At 39.5% G+C, this 17,700-nt stretch overlaps 1 protein-coding gene across 1 annotated transcript; it reads left to right on the forward strand.

Moving 5' to 3' along the window:
* The first annotated feature begins 267 nt into the window (after positions 1-267).
* On the forward strand, positions 268-17,292 carry mfsd14a2 (major facilitator superfamily domain containing 14A2). Its single transcript, XM_062428956.1, has 12 exons — positions 268-475; positions 4,009-4,104; positions 6,559-6,621; positions 8,012-8,139; positions 8,221-8,335; positions 9,036-9,254; positions 10,005-10,118; positions 11,770-11,841; positions 12,095-12,207; positions 13,993-14,090; positions 14,326-14,483; positions 14,660-17,292. The coding sequence occupies exons 1-12, from the start codon at positions 392-394 to the stop codon at positions 14,870-14,872; spliced, it is 1,473 nt and encodes a 490-aa protein (XP_062284940.1). The 5' UTR covers positions 268-391; the 3' UTR covers positions 14,873-17,292.
* The last annotated feature ends 408 nt before the right edge of the window (positions 17,293-17,700 follow it).

The following is a 17,700-nucleotide window of genomic DNA, read 5'->3' on the forward strand; positions in this document are numbered from 1 at the left end:
ATTTCGTTCGTAAACATTGTCATCGCCAAATAAGGGATTTCCTCTTTGTTACACCGAACCCGCGGTGTGGCGTTAACCAATCACATTCTCAGGATCTATGTCATCGCCTTTTTTCTAAACCAATCAGACGCAGAGTTAGGACTTGCTTTTTGCTCAACCGACCAATCGTTAATCGATGTCGGTCGGTAAGGGCGGGACAATGTTTTGGTTCAGGAAGACGGGTTGAAGTGAGGTGGGGATGAGAAATCATCATTTGGTTAGCTCGCTGCTGGCTACCTGGAGCCGACTGGCGAGGTGTTGTGAGATTAATAGCAGGAATCTGTAGGTTATATTTACTTTTTAGTAGGCGCGACGATGACCCTCTGACACCAAGGATGGACATAAGTTAACAATGACGGGGGAGAAAAAGAAGAAAAAGCGGCTGAACCGCAGCATTCTTCTAGCAAAGAAAATTATAATAAAAGATGGAGGAAGTGTGAGTTAAATATTTATTTGTCTTCGTTAAACTGGCTCTCGTCCGCTTGAAGTTAGCCAGTAGACTTTTTTTTTATTGTGTATAATCGTTGGTAGTCGAAGCGGCGTTTTGTGTGTGTTTGATGGCTGATTAAATGTTGCCCCGATAGCTGGATGTTGATGCTAACGCGGCTAGCCTCGGCTAATGTTAGCGGCCTAGGCGTTTACACGTCAGCTCAGGTAACCTCAGCCATAATATGTCTAATAGGTGGATTTTTATTAATACAACACCTTTCTACCCTTTTCCAACAACTCAATTAACCTCACCGAGTATATTAGCTCATTTAAAACCAGCACTAAATATTCGCGTTATCTCACGTTTGTCCCTAAAAAAACATATTTACGTGTTACTGTGCATCACTGACGATGTTAGCCTGATGTGTGTTTAATTGGGGTTATTTGACACAGTAGCAAAACCCCTCCTTAATGTTTTAAGCTAATTTACATTTAAGCCAATTGTCTACCGTCTGGATAATTGTTGAAGAGGCAAAGTCAGATGAATTGTCAGACAATGTTAGCTTAAGTCGTAGTAGAGTTTTTTTTTGGGGGGTTTTATCATTCACGGGGTTTGCTCACGTTGGTTAAAAACAAGCATCGCGTTTAAAGTCAACATCCCCGGCAAGTAAAGTCAAGACTGCCTCTGTTAAAAGCCAACATCAACATTACTTATGATTTATACGACGGGGTTGACACTTTCTGGAAAGAAAGGTCTGTCTTAAAAACAACAGTACAGGTGCCCACTTGAACATTTAAACAGGTTTTTCATGTTATTATAATATCATCTTTTCCCCACGGACCATTAGAAGATCCCTTCATAATGCATTTAACAGTGTAAGTGATGGAGGCCAAAGTCCACAACCCTCATTATGTGCAAAAATGTATCTAAAAGTTTATTTGCAACTAATTTAAAGCTTTAACCATCCAAATTAGTAAAATCCGAGGATTTTGATGGAAATTATTTATTAACAATGTAAAAGACATGTAAATAACATGCCCAGCTTCAACCAGGAGGCATCATATGTTTGTAATGTATTAGTCAACACAATAAAGCCCAAGAGCTTATTTCCATTGTGGTCTTTAGTTACAGTCATTTTAGTGCCAAAGTCCATCTTTTTGTTACTGTTCCTCCATAGCAGCTTAACAGGGATACAGAACAATAAAGACTTTAAATTTGACAGATATCCACTTGATATGACTAAATGCATTTTTGCACAATATGACTGCTTTTTGTCCCCCATCACTTACATTGAAAGTACATTTGAAGTGGATCTTTTAATAGCCAGTAAATGGAGGAATTATTACAGTGAGGAAAACCTTGTTCACTGTTCATTTGGACATTTTGGTGTTTTAAGACACACTTGATGGGGAAAAATGGTGAACCTGCCCTTTAACTATTAGAGAGGACCTATGTTCCTGACACATTTAAACAAATTTCTCTGCTTCATTCACACCTGTAGCCCAGCTTTGATGGAGCTAATGTGATAATGTGATGCCCTTAGCTGGAAGCAGCACACTTCCTCAATAGAAAGATCAAAGAGGTCGCTAACTGACAGATCAGGGATACTGGGTATTTGGATAATTTAGATTTTTTTTCCTATCAAAATTAAGCTGTTGGCAAGACTTGAGTATGACAGGGCGGTTATAAATTAGAGTGAGGCATCAGTGTTTGGTTATGTAATCGACAGGACAGCTATGCCAAACATCAAACATACTAGAAACCACACAAAGACCCACAGAGTTGTAAACATAATGAAGACTGTTGTTTTGTTAGCGTGATGCTCTCGTCTTCCTGATGCAAATATCTCAAAACACCTGACATCACGTGGCTCTGCTCCAGCGAGGTTCCCTTTTTAGTTCAGATAATTCAGATAATTGTTATGGTTTTTAATGTGTTACTGCAGTCTCGATCTGACCACTCAGCCATCAGGATTTCATTGTCGACATCCAACCCCCTCCCTCCCCTCCCATCTAACAGGCTCCGATGCTCAGTGGTCAATAGCAAAATGTGTTTTCAAAATATGTGGTTGGTAGTGATCTCAGTAGAGAGGATATTGCAACATTCATATAGTGAGACAGTTACAGATTGTTCCTCATTTTCTCAATGAAGAAGCAGATGGTGTGATAGTAGACGTTATTAAGGGGAAAAGGGAGTGTGAGAGTTTATCAGAAAATTTGCTGTGTGCACACCCTAAGCGGTCAAACCCAAGTGTACTGATTTCCTGTAATGTTTTTCCTTCTCCACGTGGGGAAACATGATCGAGTAAAGTAGCCGCTAGTGTCTTTTGTTAAGTTAACCCTGGCCTACTTTTACAGCCTCCACGATTAATCTCACCGTGCTTCATTTCCTCCTAAAGATCTTGCTCAGCATTTACGCTCACTCCATCACACTTTCTCTTTACCTCTCAGACTCGTATAGATTTTTTACTGTGCTGCAGTGGAGTGACTTCCTGTCTTGGAAGCTCAATCTATGAGAGATACAAAAAAAGGATGTTTGTTTGGGGTTAAGAGTGATCTAGTAAACTATAGCACGTAATTATTTGGCTATTTTACCTGTTACATTAAACAGCTGGGTTCCTGCTGTATGTTAAAGTTAAATGAAGAAAATATTGGCTACACAGTATCACTGGCGTCTGGTTAAAATTATCCTCTTCTCTCACTTTAATCTGTGATTTTACCTGCAATTACCAACATTTGTTTAAATCAGAGTAAAGTAGTAATACCAGATACAGCAGATGTCATGCAAACACCTTAAATGCATTAATGTCATAATTACAGTAATTGTGACTGGATTAATAGAGCCATGATGTTTACTATGCTTTGAAAAGACTCGTCATGTATACAGTTTAGTTACTTTTTATGTTGCAAAGTGATGGGAAAAAAATTCAACGATTTCATGTTACAGCCGATCTCCTATCTATCCGCAGGATAAAATCAAGCTTTTGTGATTATTAAGCAGCTTGTAAACTCAGTTCAAAGGGGGCTAATCCAAATCATGAACATTTCCTAGTCAAAAATGTCCCCTTATAGTCATCAAACTATTTGTTTTTTTTGAGCATTTAAATCTATCAATTAGATTGTTGTGCACTCAGAGTGATTATTTGTCAACAAGTTTCAGTAGATATACACAGGAAATGTGAATTTCAGCTAAAAAGAGAAACATAAGTCACAGTAAAAATAATCTGATCAGTGTCATGCTACATTCAAATTTCAGGTTTTCCCTCATTTTACTTTATTCTTCCATAAATCCACCAGAAAACATTAATTTTCACGTCTTCTTATTCACTCTTACCGAACTGTGGGCTGTCTCACGCGATCAGTTGACGCACAGTAATCATTATGCGAATGCTGCCTTTTAAAGTAGACTACAGTTTAATGTTGGATCTGTTAATATGTTACTGTTAACATCATCATTGCTCCTCAGCTGACGTCCTCTCTGTCTCTGTCTGTGTGTGTCTGTGTGTCTGTGTCTCTCTCTCTCTCCCTCCTTCTCTACAGCCTCAGGGAATCGGTGAGCCCAGTGTTTACCATGCTGTGGTGGTCATCTTCCTGGAGTTTTTTGCATGGGGTCTGCTCACCACCCCGATGCTCTCGGTAAGCCCCGACTGATACAAAAACTCTTTTCACGTAGACGCACACTGTTATGCAAACCGACACAACAGTTTGCAATATATTCACACGTCGCCTACAACTCCGATCCCTAGAAACCTGGCCAAAAGAGGGGCATTTCCCATTGATGGGAATCATACAAGGCCCATCACTGTCTATGAATAATTGAATCCCTAATCAACCGAGCGCGGCCCTGGGTGAAGCAGTTTTGTTTTTTGTTCTTGCGTGCGCGTGTGTTGGCAAACGCTTTGCCAGGTGCTAATGTACTGAGAAATATGAAAAGGGCATCAAAACGGTTGTATTGTCTGAGTGCCAGTTCTTTGTTGAAAAGGCTTATCGTTGGAGGAGGAGGGGGTGGGGGTGGGGTCACTGGTTTGTGTTGTCAGGCCACACAGCACGGATGCCGGGCCAGGCGAACCATGCCACACATTCACCTCAGCAGAGAGGTGAGTTTCAAGTATTTGCTACAGGCAGTAGGAGCGGCGTTATTCACAAGATTTTCACTCCGAAATGCAACACGTTCGTTTGAAAAGTGACGCCACTAGAAAATCACCCTACTGGTCAATATTTTAAAAAACACAGATTATTGTTTCCTCACTGTTTTGTTAGTGAAATGCTAAGGTGACTCACAACATTCATACCCTTCATTTCAAAACAGCAGGGATTGTGTATTAATAGTTTTTCTTTATCTGACAGGAGCTTTTCATTTTTCAGCCAAGCTCTGCATTTATTGAATTCCTATCCAGGTTGTTTTTTTCTTCTTTTTTTTTTGCTAACCAGTTTTCCCTTTCTAACACAAAGTACGTTTAGTAGAAGCTGTTATCTCAAACATATGATGAGTAAACATCTGTGAGCCACATGATGTGAACCAGACAGGCTTATGCAATGCCTGCTTTTCAGCAGTGTCTTGTTTGAAGAGGTGGTTGTATGTGTAACTGTTAAGCATTAATTACCGAGTGGGGGGGGGGGGGGGGGTAGTTGCCCTGAAGATCCCTGGGCGGAGGCAGGATTTGCATTTTGGACTAATCAGAGGACGCGTGAAGATGAGAGGGGACTGCTTCACTGCTCCCAATGAGCGCCCTGCTTCATTAGTATCCAGCAGCAACAGCCTTCACTGAGCATTCACAGCCTGTGTGTTGGGTAACTGAGTCCCAGAGGAAAAGAGGGGATTCTTAGCCATGCCACAAGCTTTCCCTCCCGCACCCCAGAACACTAACCAGATCTTGCTGTTCAATCTCAGCCGAGCTCCTCTTGTCCTAAAGTAAACTAAGATTCTTATTCCCACACCAGTGTCAATGACACCGGTGAACCATATTTGCTGCACACTGACATTTAGACTTTGAACTGATAATTTCAGGGATTTTTAACCATCTGAACACCCGTTTCCTTCCTGCATTCCCATCCAGATAGATTAGGTATTAGGAGTACAGAGCCTGGCTGCACTTAACCATGTTACTGAGTATTGTCACCAACAGAAAAGTTCCCTAAATATTAGTTTGAATGTGTTCAAAATAAGAATAAAAAAAAGACCCCTCCTAATGCCATTATTTTTGGAAGTAAATTTCAAGAGCAACTTTTCATGTTTAAAATAATATTTGGTGCAGTTTTAAATGTGAAGTTTAATAACAAAACATTTCCCCAGCAAAACTGTTGGCCATCTAAAAACCAAAGAACAGATGTCACTGTGCCAAGTCAAATGTTGTAACATGAAGTTATATCAACAGATTTTTTTTTCTCTCTGAAATGACCCATCTCGTAGCTCATATTACCAGATCCTGATATCATGGTTGGATGAAGCCATAAAGTCTCTGTGGCAGTTTTACAGTCGTATTTACTAAACAATTAAATGTCTGCTTTCAGCTGAGCAGGTAAAAGTACTCAGTCAGACCTTTGCCTTTCTAGCATAAAACATGAATAATGCTTGTAACTTTGCAACATTTAGTACGTACCAAAACTGACCACTTTATCAGCACTTTTACTTAGTGTGGACTATTAGTATTGACGTAAGACCGTAAAACAGGTCAGGGAAGAGGTGGGGAGGGACTCAAGTTTGTGAGTGGTTACCTAAAACATTTAGGTAGTCTGTTGATTGTCACCTTTATGACCAAAGCGCACATGTGAAAATTACAGGATTTAGCACTCCCATGAGGAATGACAACCATTAGCTGCTGAGTGATTGTTGCATGTAACTCACTTTAATGGATCTCAACATGTGTGTCATGGCCCTGTGGACAGTCTGAGAAAATACAGAAAATATTTAAATATATCTAAACAATTTTATTTACAATCCTTCATAACTTAAAACATTTGATGTTTTTGATTAACTGTTTGATTAAAACTGCTGAGAAAAAACCCTGTAGGTGAAAAGCTTGAAAATGTGATGCCACTTAAGTGGATAATGTGTTATTCATCCAGTGTTATCTGTGTTTGTTCTTGCAGGTCTTACACCAGACATTCCCCCAGCACACATTCCTGATGAATGGGCTAATTCATGGTGTCAAGGTAAGAGACAACAGCACACACACAAACAGAATTAACTAGATTCAGTGTTAAGGCGCTTATAATAGCAACATAACGGTCACAGACACAGGCAAATTACCTAAAAGCAGTCCCACATGTTATGGAGGTTATCTCCTGTCTTTATTGTTCACAGTATCTCAACAGTGAGTAAAATCTATGTGTTATGTAAAAGGTAATGAACCGTGGAGTTAATCTGCATTTATCCACAAGAAAGAAATAAGCAATATTATAGATTATCTTTATCTGACAGTACAGAAGTCCTAATATATTTAAGTTTATTTGTTTTTTCTGGTCACACAAAGCCGTTAAACACACATAGAGCCTCTAACTTTTTGTGTTTTTAGTACTGCAGCTGTTGTCCGCTGACATCCTCCTTCAGCATTACAATTTTGACTTGTTCTTTGTTTGTTTTTTTGCCCATTGGAAGATTTGCTGAGCGTGTGTGCTCTTGTTCAGCGACGCCCTGCTTGACACTAATTCAGCTACATGTTAACACCTGCAAGCTGTCCAGTAACCACAGCAGGTCGCCCAGCTGGCCACAGAATAGCCCACCGAAGCTCTTTTTTGAGGGTGAAGTACCTCAAGTGCACCACGATGAAGAGATTGTCTAAAGATAGTTGAGGTGGACATGCTGTTAAGTGTATAGAGGATTTTTATTTTTTTAACTTGTCGTGATGTTGAGGACAAACTTTGTTGTTCTTTGATATTAATATTAACTTTGCGATCAAGAAAAGAACATAATGTAGAAATAATGTATAGATTATTTGACCGTCAAGATGGAAAAACACGTCATTATTTCAAAAACCAATAACAACATTTTAAGGATTATACGTTCTGACCTTTCATATTTGTCATATACTTTATTTTAAACCAGCAGCCCTCCACTAAGATCTATTGTTTTGTAACCAGCTGACAACAGATGCTTTGTTATTTTCGTGTTTCCTCAGGTTTCATGTCTTAAGTGGTTTGGTCATGTCAGACTTCATAACCTGTATCCAGGACTTGTTTTGACCAAACAATAAAGTAGTTGTTAAATTGACGGTTGCCTTTGTGTCACTGTGGCTTTAGAGCACAAACACAGCAGCCGCAGCTCATATGGTGAGCTTTAGGTGTGTGACTGGACTGGTGTTAATTTGACACTGTAGCGCCGGCTGTAAGGACAGTGTCATGCTTATATTATAGTTAGATTTACTACATGGCTCTCTACCAACCCTGCAGGATTTAAAACCAGCTGTGTTGGCTGTATGTGTCTACTTGAACCATTAGAGTGGAAACTTCACTCAAGTTATCAATTTTACAGCACTCTCTTTGATAACTACACTTTAACATTTTATCCCTCTCGTGCTTTTTTCTCTACTTTTTTTCCCTACAGGGCCTATTATCATTTCTGAGTGCTCCGCTGATCGGAGCTTTGTCAGACGTATGGGGACGCAAGTCTTTCCTGCTGCTAACAGTCTTCTTCACGTGTGCGCCCATACCACTGATGAAGATCAGCCCATGGTGAGTGTGCGGTTCTCAGTTGCATTACGACCTAAAGAGGTTTAGTTTCATTTCTGAAAATTGTAACTTTTCTTCTTTCAGGTGGTACTTCGCAGTCATCTCCATGTCCGGTGTCTTTGCCGTCACCTTCTCTGTGATCTTTGCCTACGTGGCGGACATCACGCAGGAGCATGAGAGGAGCACAGCATACGGTTTGGTAAGGAGATGGTTTACGAAAACATATTTTTAGTCTTTAAATACCACTTCAATGATTATGTAATCCCAGGAAGCTAATTAGTAGTGAAAAAATGATGCTTCTATTTTTAGATAGATTGACAGATAGATCAGTTCACAGCAGACAATTTGACAGAAATACTGCAACAACAATATTATAACTAACACACAAACTGACAAATATACCAAGAGGTCATTAATGTAGCTCAGGACTAAATTAAAAACAGCATATTAATACAGTTAATCAGTTATGAATAAAGATTCAACCATAATTCATAAACCTAATCTAACCTATTAAAGGCAATAAATATGAATTAACCAAGGCAAACAGGATGCATGTAAAATATGACCTCACTTATTATTTCACTCTAACCATTTCTCAGGAAATGGGGCCCAAATGAAAGAAAACTGCGAGCACCAGTTGCATACAGATCTCAGATGATACAAGCATCCTGTTTCACAATCGATTTTCACTTGCAAATTACGACAAATGGGACAGTCCTACATGCTCACGTCATTCAGAAGTTTCACAGTTGTGGTCACGGAAGTAATGTTAATATCACAATTATTTACTCAGTGGAGAATAAAAATAACAACCAACAGAGGCTTAAAGCCATTATTAAAAGATAAAAGCGTGAAAAGAATGATTAATGACTTCTCGCTCTGCTTCATCCTCCCTTCAGGTATCGGCCACCTTTGCGGCCAGCCTGGTTACCAGCCCGGCCATCGGAGCCTACCTATCTGTGACCTATGGGGACACTTTGGTGGTGATCTTGGCCACAGCCATCGCTCTGCTCGACATCTGCTTCATCCTGGTGGCCGTACCGGAGTCGCTGCCGGAGAAGATGAGGCCAGCGTCGTGGGGAGCGCCTATCTCCTGGGAGCAGGCGGATCCCTTCGCTGTGAGTAACAATGCAGCTCTATATTGATAATTCTTCCACGTGAACTCACAGTATGACCCAGTTTTATGCACAGCTTGACAGCAGTGTTTGTCAAAATCCGCTTTTAGTGTTTGCCTTGCATCATAACATATTAGTCTAGCTGACACTTTAAATTTAAGCCATTGAGAGGAACCTTTTACTTCACCTCATTTATAGCTAAGAGCCTCATGCTGTGAACACTCTTAACAATTCTGTAAATTATAAGCAAGATCAGGTTACAGACAGATTCTTTCAATCTTAAGAAACATCTCACTTAATCATTTCTTTCATTCATTTATCAGTTCCTGCATAGAAACTCAATGATGCATAACCAGCCCTCATTCACAGTTAAAGAGTAATGTTTAAGCTACAGATGACTGGAAAATAAGGAAAAGCAGCTGTTTTAACCTACGTTGTAGTGATCAGTGTGAATGTTTAGAATTTGGTCCTCCTCGTTGCTTAAATATCCATATTTACAAGTTAAATTAGAATGGTTAAAATCTTTTAATGTACAGATTATATCATTACTAGCCACATGATAGGAATACAGTAATATTGTCACAAACATACAGTAAAGCTTTGATTTGCTTACTTAAATGTATAAGCAAGACCGTTTCAATATTGACAGTGGTTACGGCAGGACTTTGAGTTTCACAGACGCTGTTCATGTTTTGTTTTCTTTACCCATGCAACAAGTTAAAGTTGCTGTTGCTGTTTTTTTTTCTTGGCCAGTCTCTGCGTAAAGTGGGTCAGGACTCCACGGTGCTCCTCATCTGCATCACAGTGTTTCTCTCCTACCTCCCCGAGGCCGGCCAGTACTCCAGCTTCTTCCTCTATCTCAGACAGGTAACAACACTCTGCTCTCCTCACTCTTGTGTTTCTCTTCACTCTGTGGGGTTACAGGGAGTGTTATTAAATGTAAAAATAGATAAAGGCTGAATTCGAAAAACCATCTGCCAAAATGTAGCATGTAAGATGCAAACAGAAGCAGAAATCTGCAGTATGCCAAAAATATCCGGATGTCGTATTAATTCAGGAAAAATACAAGTATATATCCAACTATTTTAGCTGTCCTACTGTGTCCCACAATGCAAAGTGCTGGAGCAGCTTTAAAATGGCGGACAGCAACACAGCAGAGATTTTGAGCCGGGCTAAAAACTGTTGTAATTTTTGCTTTATGACTGTAAATATGTCACTTGAGTAAGTTTTAATATTTTTCAGGCAAGACAGTAACATTTAGATTCCCAATATATGGTCACTTTATCTAAATATAACCTGTCTGGAAATTTGTTCAGACCTTTTTGGAGATGTGAGGAGCCTCTGAGTGGATTAGACCGGCTGGTCATCTCGACTGTTGCTATTAGCCGAGCTATTGTTTACTTCCACTTTCCAAACCTGGAAAAAGCCTAAGCCTGGCCTAGCATACTGCAAATTCAAATAGATTTAACAGTTTCCTACTGCATACTGCTATGAAAAGTACAGTATGTAGTACTTAATGTATACTGCATTGGTTGGTAATATGTAGTAGGCAGTTTTGAATACATCTAAGACATCGATTTATGAGATGTTGTTGTTTTTGAAAGTATTAATATGTGCATGTTGTATTTTGACACCTTCATACTTTTACCATCTGTGTTGCAAATGAGAAGCCGAAATTGCTTCTGGAAAGCTGAGGCGAATTATTTCAGTAGAGATGGAAGGGGGGGGGGTTTGCCGACCACACACTGCGACATTAGCTTTGGAAAGATTGGAAAAGCAGGTTTGCTGAGCGGCTTGTTTCAGCTTGTGAATAACTAAAGCAAATTCATTAGGTGTCTCAGCAAAAATGCTACCACAGCTGCAAGCAGCAGCCAAAAAAAAGCAATGCATTTTAAAACACAGGCAGCCAGAAATGGACAGCTTTAGATACATTATATGCTATGGTAGCAGCTGGTAGCTTTGAGATGAACTGAAAAGGCGTGTTCTCCTTTCCCAGCCTTCTTAGACTGATGGTTGTTTAGTCTGTGTAAACAGTCTCAAATGAACCAGTCGAGCAAGTCTGACACACACAGAACCTCATACTCTTTTCTGCCTCCTTGTGAAAGTAGTTTTTGAACATTGGGGCTAACATGACTCACCACTTCTCATGTCCTCTTTGTGCCAAAAGTGCTTTTATCATATATCTCTGTGTCCATTGTCATAACTTCTTGTCATATATCTCTGTGTCCATTGTCATACACACCTTGCAGCTGCTGCACTACTGCTGCTGCCTCTATTGAAGAAGATAAATGGCAGCATATTTGACCTGAAAAACAGCAGAAAAGACAAAATGAAAATCAGTTCTTATTGTTCTAAGAAGGAGTAGTAAACAGTGCATGTTTACAAAAGGCCACAAACAAAACTCCACTCTTCCATTGTGCTGTCAGGTTTTTGAGAGTGAGTAATGGGCGGTGTCTGGCTTCGCTCGTTGTTACCTGAATGTCCTAACCCGGTTATCTGATTGCTGTTTCACCCTCAGGTCATCGGCTTCACATCAGAGACAGTGGCTGCCTTCATCGCTGTTGTTGGGATCCTTTCAATACTAGCTCAGGTACTGGAAAAATACAATTACATTTAATATTTTAATTAGAATTATTTTATTTAGATTTTTTTTTTTTTGGGAATATTTTCTCAGTTAGTCAATCCATTGTTTTGTCTATAAATTGTCTGACAATTGTGAATAAAAAGCTTTCTTTGTTTGCCACAATACAAAACGTTTACTACATCATAACACAAAACAGCAGCAATTTATCATGTATGACAAGGTGAAACTTAGGAATTATTTTGCATTATTTTGTTCTCAGACGGTGGTGTTGGGCATCCTGATGCGTTCAATAGGGAACAAAAACACAATCCTGCTGGGCCTCGGTTTCCAGATCCTCCAGCTGGCGTGGTACGGGTTCGGCTCTCAGCCCTGGTCAGTAACACCTGCACGCAAACACCCTCACATTTTCATTACATTAATTCAACAGGATTTAAATGCTCCGGTGGGAGAACCAGAGATTAAGGGGAGATTAAAGGGACAGTTCAGATTTTTTTGAAAGTGCTCTGCTACTGTGGCGTATACATTGCCTGGCATGTGTAGGAATACAGAAGTTCTTAGGTTGAGAAAATGTAGTGACGATGGAAAAAGCTGTCTTGGCTAAAATACATTTTTCTTCTGGCCTTGTCCACATCAGCACATTTCTCAGCTTCCATGTTGGCACTCCTAAATCTACTGCAGTTAATACGCTTACTATGGAAAGCTACCTCATATAACCCCAGTTCCAAAAATCTGAACTATCCCTTTAAGAAATAGGCTTTTTGATTCCTGTGGGATCAAAGGTTTGGATCCTTCGTGAAATGTTATCAATGAGCAAACATGATTTTAAGTGAGGGAACCTAACAAAGCATTTTCTGCAGGAAGCTTCAAAACAAAAGTCATCGTAATTGTGCCTCTGACTCAAGTCAAACAGCCAATGCTTAACGTGTGCATGACAAGATTGATAATATATTACAAACTTTCTTTTAATTTAATAGAAATGTTTATGACAGCTATATCTGGTGAAAATTTTTGTTTTTTTGCTTTCATTTTATTTTTTCATTCAAAAAATATGAGAATTTGGAAAACATTTTTAAAATAGATAAATAAAATCTAGATTATACCAAACTTAATGTGGTTCAGGCCTCATTGTTTAGTCAATACATCAGAAACAGCCACTATATACTATTTCTCAGTTTTTAATTCATTTTTTAAGTTGAAATACTGTTCTGCAGTCTTGTCCTCTGTTGTTGTAATGCCCTTATAGACCACCAGAGGGGAGCATAGCCTAACACTGTAATCAGATAACCAACTCTTCAAAGGGTGATGATGACGACTAATATAGAAACTGATATTATTTCTTGTGAGGAGTTATAACATAAGAATAGGCATTGTAATTACTTTGGAATTTGAAATGTGAGATTTAATACATTGGAAAACATTAGTTTTTAAAAAAGAAAAGCTTTTTTTCAGCAGTACAGGTATTGTTTTTAAAAATGTTTATTCACTTAAAACCTGTAAAAATGAATGGTGTATAAGCACCATCCATAAACCTTAATTAAACTTTCAGTTTAATTTTTCTTTTAAGTGTGATCATAACAGCTTCTTGTGTTTCTCTTGTTGTTCAGGCCTGAAGGGAAAACGCAGTGCAACCATAATATCTATTGATTCTGTTAGAAACCATTCACAACGTGTTTGCTTGTTCCTCCTCTCTGCTGTGGTCAATACCCTCCAAATAAGGTTAAATAAAGGCCAAACAGGCCGTGTTTTATATTTAGGTGACTCTGTTCCAAGTTCACAAAAGGGGGAAAAACAGTGTCTCTGTCTTTCATTGACATAACATGATTTGAACTCTAAAGGAGTCACATGATGGTAAAAAAAAAAACATACAGCCTGGTCATTATTATTGTTATATTAACTTGGTTGCCAACAGATAATTTTATAAGCTGTGGTTTGATTACTCAAGTACTTTTTCACATTGTTTTAAGCCACACGTGGTTAAGATAACTCATGAAGTTGAAGCTAGAAGTCAGTTTGATTTGTAGCTTTATTAGTTTAGATGTTTACACATTTATATCTACTTGTGTTGTGATCACAAGAGAATACATTTTTGAGATAGCCTTTAATTCTTAAGTCTGAGTGTATAAATCAATTTTTCGAATTATGTGATGCTTGTTGCAGGATGATGTGGGCAGCTGGAGCCGTCGCAGCCATGTCCAGCATCACTTTCCCCGCCATCAGCGCCATCGTGTCCCGTAACGCAGACCCAGACCAACAAGGTGTGTTTCTCTTGATTAATGTGCAGATCATTTTCTTGATTGATTGTTTAGTCGATGCGATGCCAAAAAGTATCGAAAGGTCTTTAATTTGCATGTTTTGCCTGATTAAGTCCAAAACCTGAAGATATTCCAATTTATTTTCATTATATGACAAAGAAAATGGCAAATTGTGACATTTGTGAATCTGGAATCTTTTTTCCTGACCCTGTTAACGGTTGTATCTGTGTGTCTGTAGGTGTGGTCCAGGGGATGATTACTGGAATTCGGGGCCTCTGTAACGGTTTGGGTCCCGCTCTTTACGGTTTCGTCTTCTACTTGTTCCACGTGGAGCTGACCGACACGGACGGCTCTGATAAAGGTGCCAAACCCAACATGGTTAACCCCACTGATGAGGTGAGTATTAACACACAAAAAAAAATCACATTTAAGGAATTTGCACCGTACAAAAAATGGAATAATGATGCATTTAGTTTTTACAATACTTTTCATTCACTGTTATAAGACAGAAAATAAGAGTTATGATATTAAAGCCGTCCTTTGTCCCCCCCCTTCTCTCTATCTCTCTTCAGAGTGCCATCATCCCAGGACCTCCCTTCCTGTTTGGTGCATGTTCAGTGCTGTTGTCTCTGCTTGTGGCCCTGTTCATCCCGGAGCACACGGGGCCCGGCATGCGGCCCGGCGCCTATAAGAAGCACAGCAACGGGGCACAGAGCCACTCCCACAGTCCCCAAGGCAGCGGAGCGGAGGGCAAGGAGCCGCTGCTGGAGGACAGCAGCGTATAACCTAAGCTAAGGGGGGCAGACACCCTTCGCTCCACCCCATGACCCCCGCACACACGGACAGATACACACTTTTTTTTTTTTTTTTTACCACACGGACACACTTGCACCTCAGGCACACATCAGACTCGAGTGCAGCCAAAAGGTGTTTGTTTCCGTGTGTTTGTGTCCACGGCACAAAAGTGGGCGCTCCTTCCTCTGCAGCCCCCTTTTCTGTTTTAAACCAGGGTTTTGTGAGGACTCTTTAAAAGACCCTGTATGATGAGAGTGTGTTGAGTATTTTTTCGGGCTGCAGTGGAAAGGGGTGTGTGTATATGTGTGTGTTCAGGGAGTGACTCGGCTGAGCTGGACTCTAATCCTTGGTTTCTGTAAAGTGGCAACAGAGTGGCATACAACAGCTTGCCCCCCTCCTGGTGCAAACCGAAGTGATTCTGGTTTAGAGTGTGAGTGGGGTAAATCCTCATTGTTACTAAATCCCTTTGTGATTCTTCATATTCCTCTGTAGACAGTGAAGTGGCAACTTTTGTCTGTTTGTCCAGCAGGAGTGTAACAAACAGTTAGTTGCGCACTTGTTTAATGGTCTTTCACAAGCTAACTTCTGTTTTGATGCTTTTCATTGAGACTTGAGCTCCTGTTAAAGCATCCAAGAAGGGAACACAGTTCTTCCTCTGTATGCACAGCAACTGTATGCCTGTGAGAGGAGTCTCTGCAAACCAGTCTTGGAGACGTGCTGCCTAATTAAGGTTAGGATGGGTCAACCGGATCAGATCGAAACAAAATAACAGTTGGACTTTTGTCTGCCTGAGTATAATTTCTTTAAATGTCACACTTCTTACAGAGAGGAGTGTACGAGAGAGACCACTTTATTAGCTGAAACTGTTTTTCAATGTTTACTTGCCATTCTCTAGATTAGTAGTACAGTTTGGGTTGTATATTTTTCTCTGTTCCAACTGAAGGCTAGTTGTGCTTCAAGTTTTTATTCAAGAAACAAATGTTGCCTTGAAGTGACTTAATATAAACATATAAATAAATATATACATATACATATATATAGATATATCTATATATATACAGTATATATATATATGTATAGACATTACGTAACCTGTATGAAGACCAAGGTCTGAGAAGGCTGTAATCTTACACTATCGCTCCCATCGGAGCCGTTACAAACTTTTTATTCCTTTAGTTTTCATACCCTTCCTGTTACTTTGTTTCCTGACATTTATCACCATCAGGTTTTAAGGCTTATAGAACCATGGTTTTATTTTAAAAGCCTCTGGACCACTTCAAGCTAGAGTGTTGCTATCAGCACGGAGTCTTTGAATTAATATCATTAGGTTAAAACTAAATATCAGTCACACTGCGGTAGAAAACTCAAAGGTTAAGTGTGATGTAATGTGGTGGATGAAGATTTCTACAGTAGTAATTGGATATTTAGTAGAAAACGGTTTCCCTTATGTTTAAGCTGCCACGCAAATAGTTAACAGACACCAACGCGATTCACAAGAGATGGCAGAGACGTTTTTAGATGTGAAGCACCTCATCGAGCTGGCTTGTAACTCAAAAACTCACGTTTAGCAGGCTGCAGATTCTCCACCAGGCCAGTTTTACACACGTCAGCCTGTGGGCCACCTTTTGGAAGGAAAGTGACAGAAGTGTTTCAGACATGCAGATGTTGAGATGTTTATTTTACCAGCAAGGAGCAAGGAGCAAAGAAATATGAAGCTGCTACAATTTTAACAGATGCCCTAAATACAGGCAGTGTCACAGTTATTACAGCTGCAGTTTTATTGTTTTCAAAAGCAGATGTTTTTACATTTTGCGCCTGATGGCTAAAGTAACAAACAAATGAAGCATCATGATATCACAGTAACACCCAGTAGAAATTAAATCTAAAGCAACCAATAAAATCTTAATGACACTCAGAGCATTGTGTAGTTGTCCCAGCAGCAGTCATCAGTTAAGATTATCAGGTTAATTAAATGAGACAAAAATTAAATGCAAACTCTGAGAAGAAACATCTGTCACATTTGTCTGAAAGTCTGTAATTGAAGTTGCAGCTGCTGTTGCTTTTCTTGCCAGAAGGTGGCGCAGGTTGACCTGTTGGAGCTGCAGCGTCCTAACTAGAAGATTTTGGCTGCACCTTTTTTTTTTTGTCTTATTTTTTTTGTGGTGCTTCGCATCAGTGACACTGTGTTCCCTTATTCACATACTGTGTGTTCAGCAGCTGGTAAATTATTCATGTCGCAATTTGTTTGAAACAGTGGATTTCTAAAATGTCTGAAGTGCATTTAAATAACCAAATTACAACCTGATATGGATTAGTAGCTAACAGTGGGTTTTCATGCTGTTTGACATGTATTGGAACTGAAGTGTATGTCAGATATTTTGTGCCAATTATTATTATTATTTTCTTTTTTTTTTGGTTTGCTTTTTTGTACTCTGTGTGTGTGTGTGTGTGTGTGTGTGTATGTTTTGCTTGCGCACTTGATTGATTTGGATATTTTTTTTGTGTGTGTCATTTTCTCTTGTCTTAATTTCTTTGGCTGAAGATTTAAGTTTTAATGCTATTTTTTTATAGCCTTTTAAAACTTCATCCAGTCATTTTTAGGAATCTTTTCAACTTTTTTGTGGCTAGATCGAATGTCCATCTGTCTATATTCAGTCTCTTCATTTAACAAGCATTTCACAGTGGTTAGTTACATTTTGATGAGCTTCCCCCCCCCCCCCCCCAAGACTTGTCAGTACATCATAACAAAAAGTCACTGAATGTTCCAAGCCAAGCTGTAAATGTTGACCAAACCTTACCCTCAACATTTTGACTTAAC

Source organism: Scomber scombrus, chromosome 11 (genome assembly GCF_963691925.1).
Source record: "Scomber scombrus chromosome 11, fScoSco1.1, whole genome shotgun sequence".
In the NCBI taxonomy this organism is placed as follows: Eukaryota; Metazoa; Chordata; class Actinopteri; order Scombriformes; family Scombridae; genus Scomber; species Scomber scombrus.

Coding starts and splice junctions, on each gene's coding strand:
- mfsd14a2 (XM_062428956.1), top strand. CDS start 392: ATGACGGGGGAGAAAAAGAAGAAAAAGCGGCTGAACCGCAGCATTCTT. Junction 4,105..6,558: donor TCACCACCCCGATGCTCTCG/GTAAGCCCCGAC, acceptor TTGTTCTTGCAG/GTCTTACACCAGACATTCCC. Junction 9,255..10,004: donor AGCAGGCGGATCCCTTCGCT/GTGAGTAACAAT, acceptor TTTCTTGGCCAG/TCTCTGCGTAAAGTGGGTCA.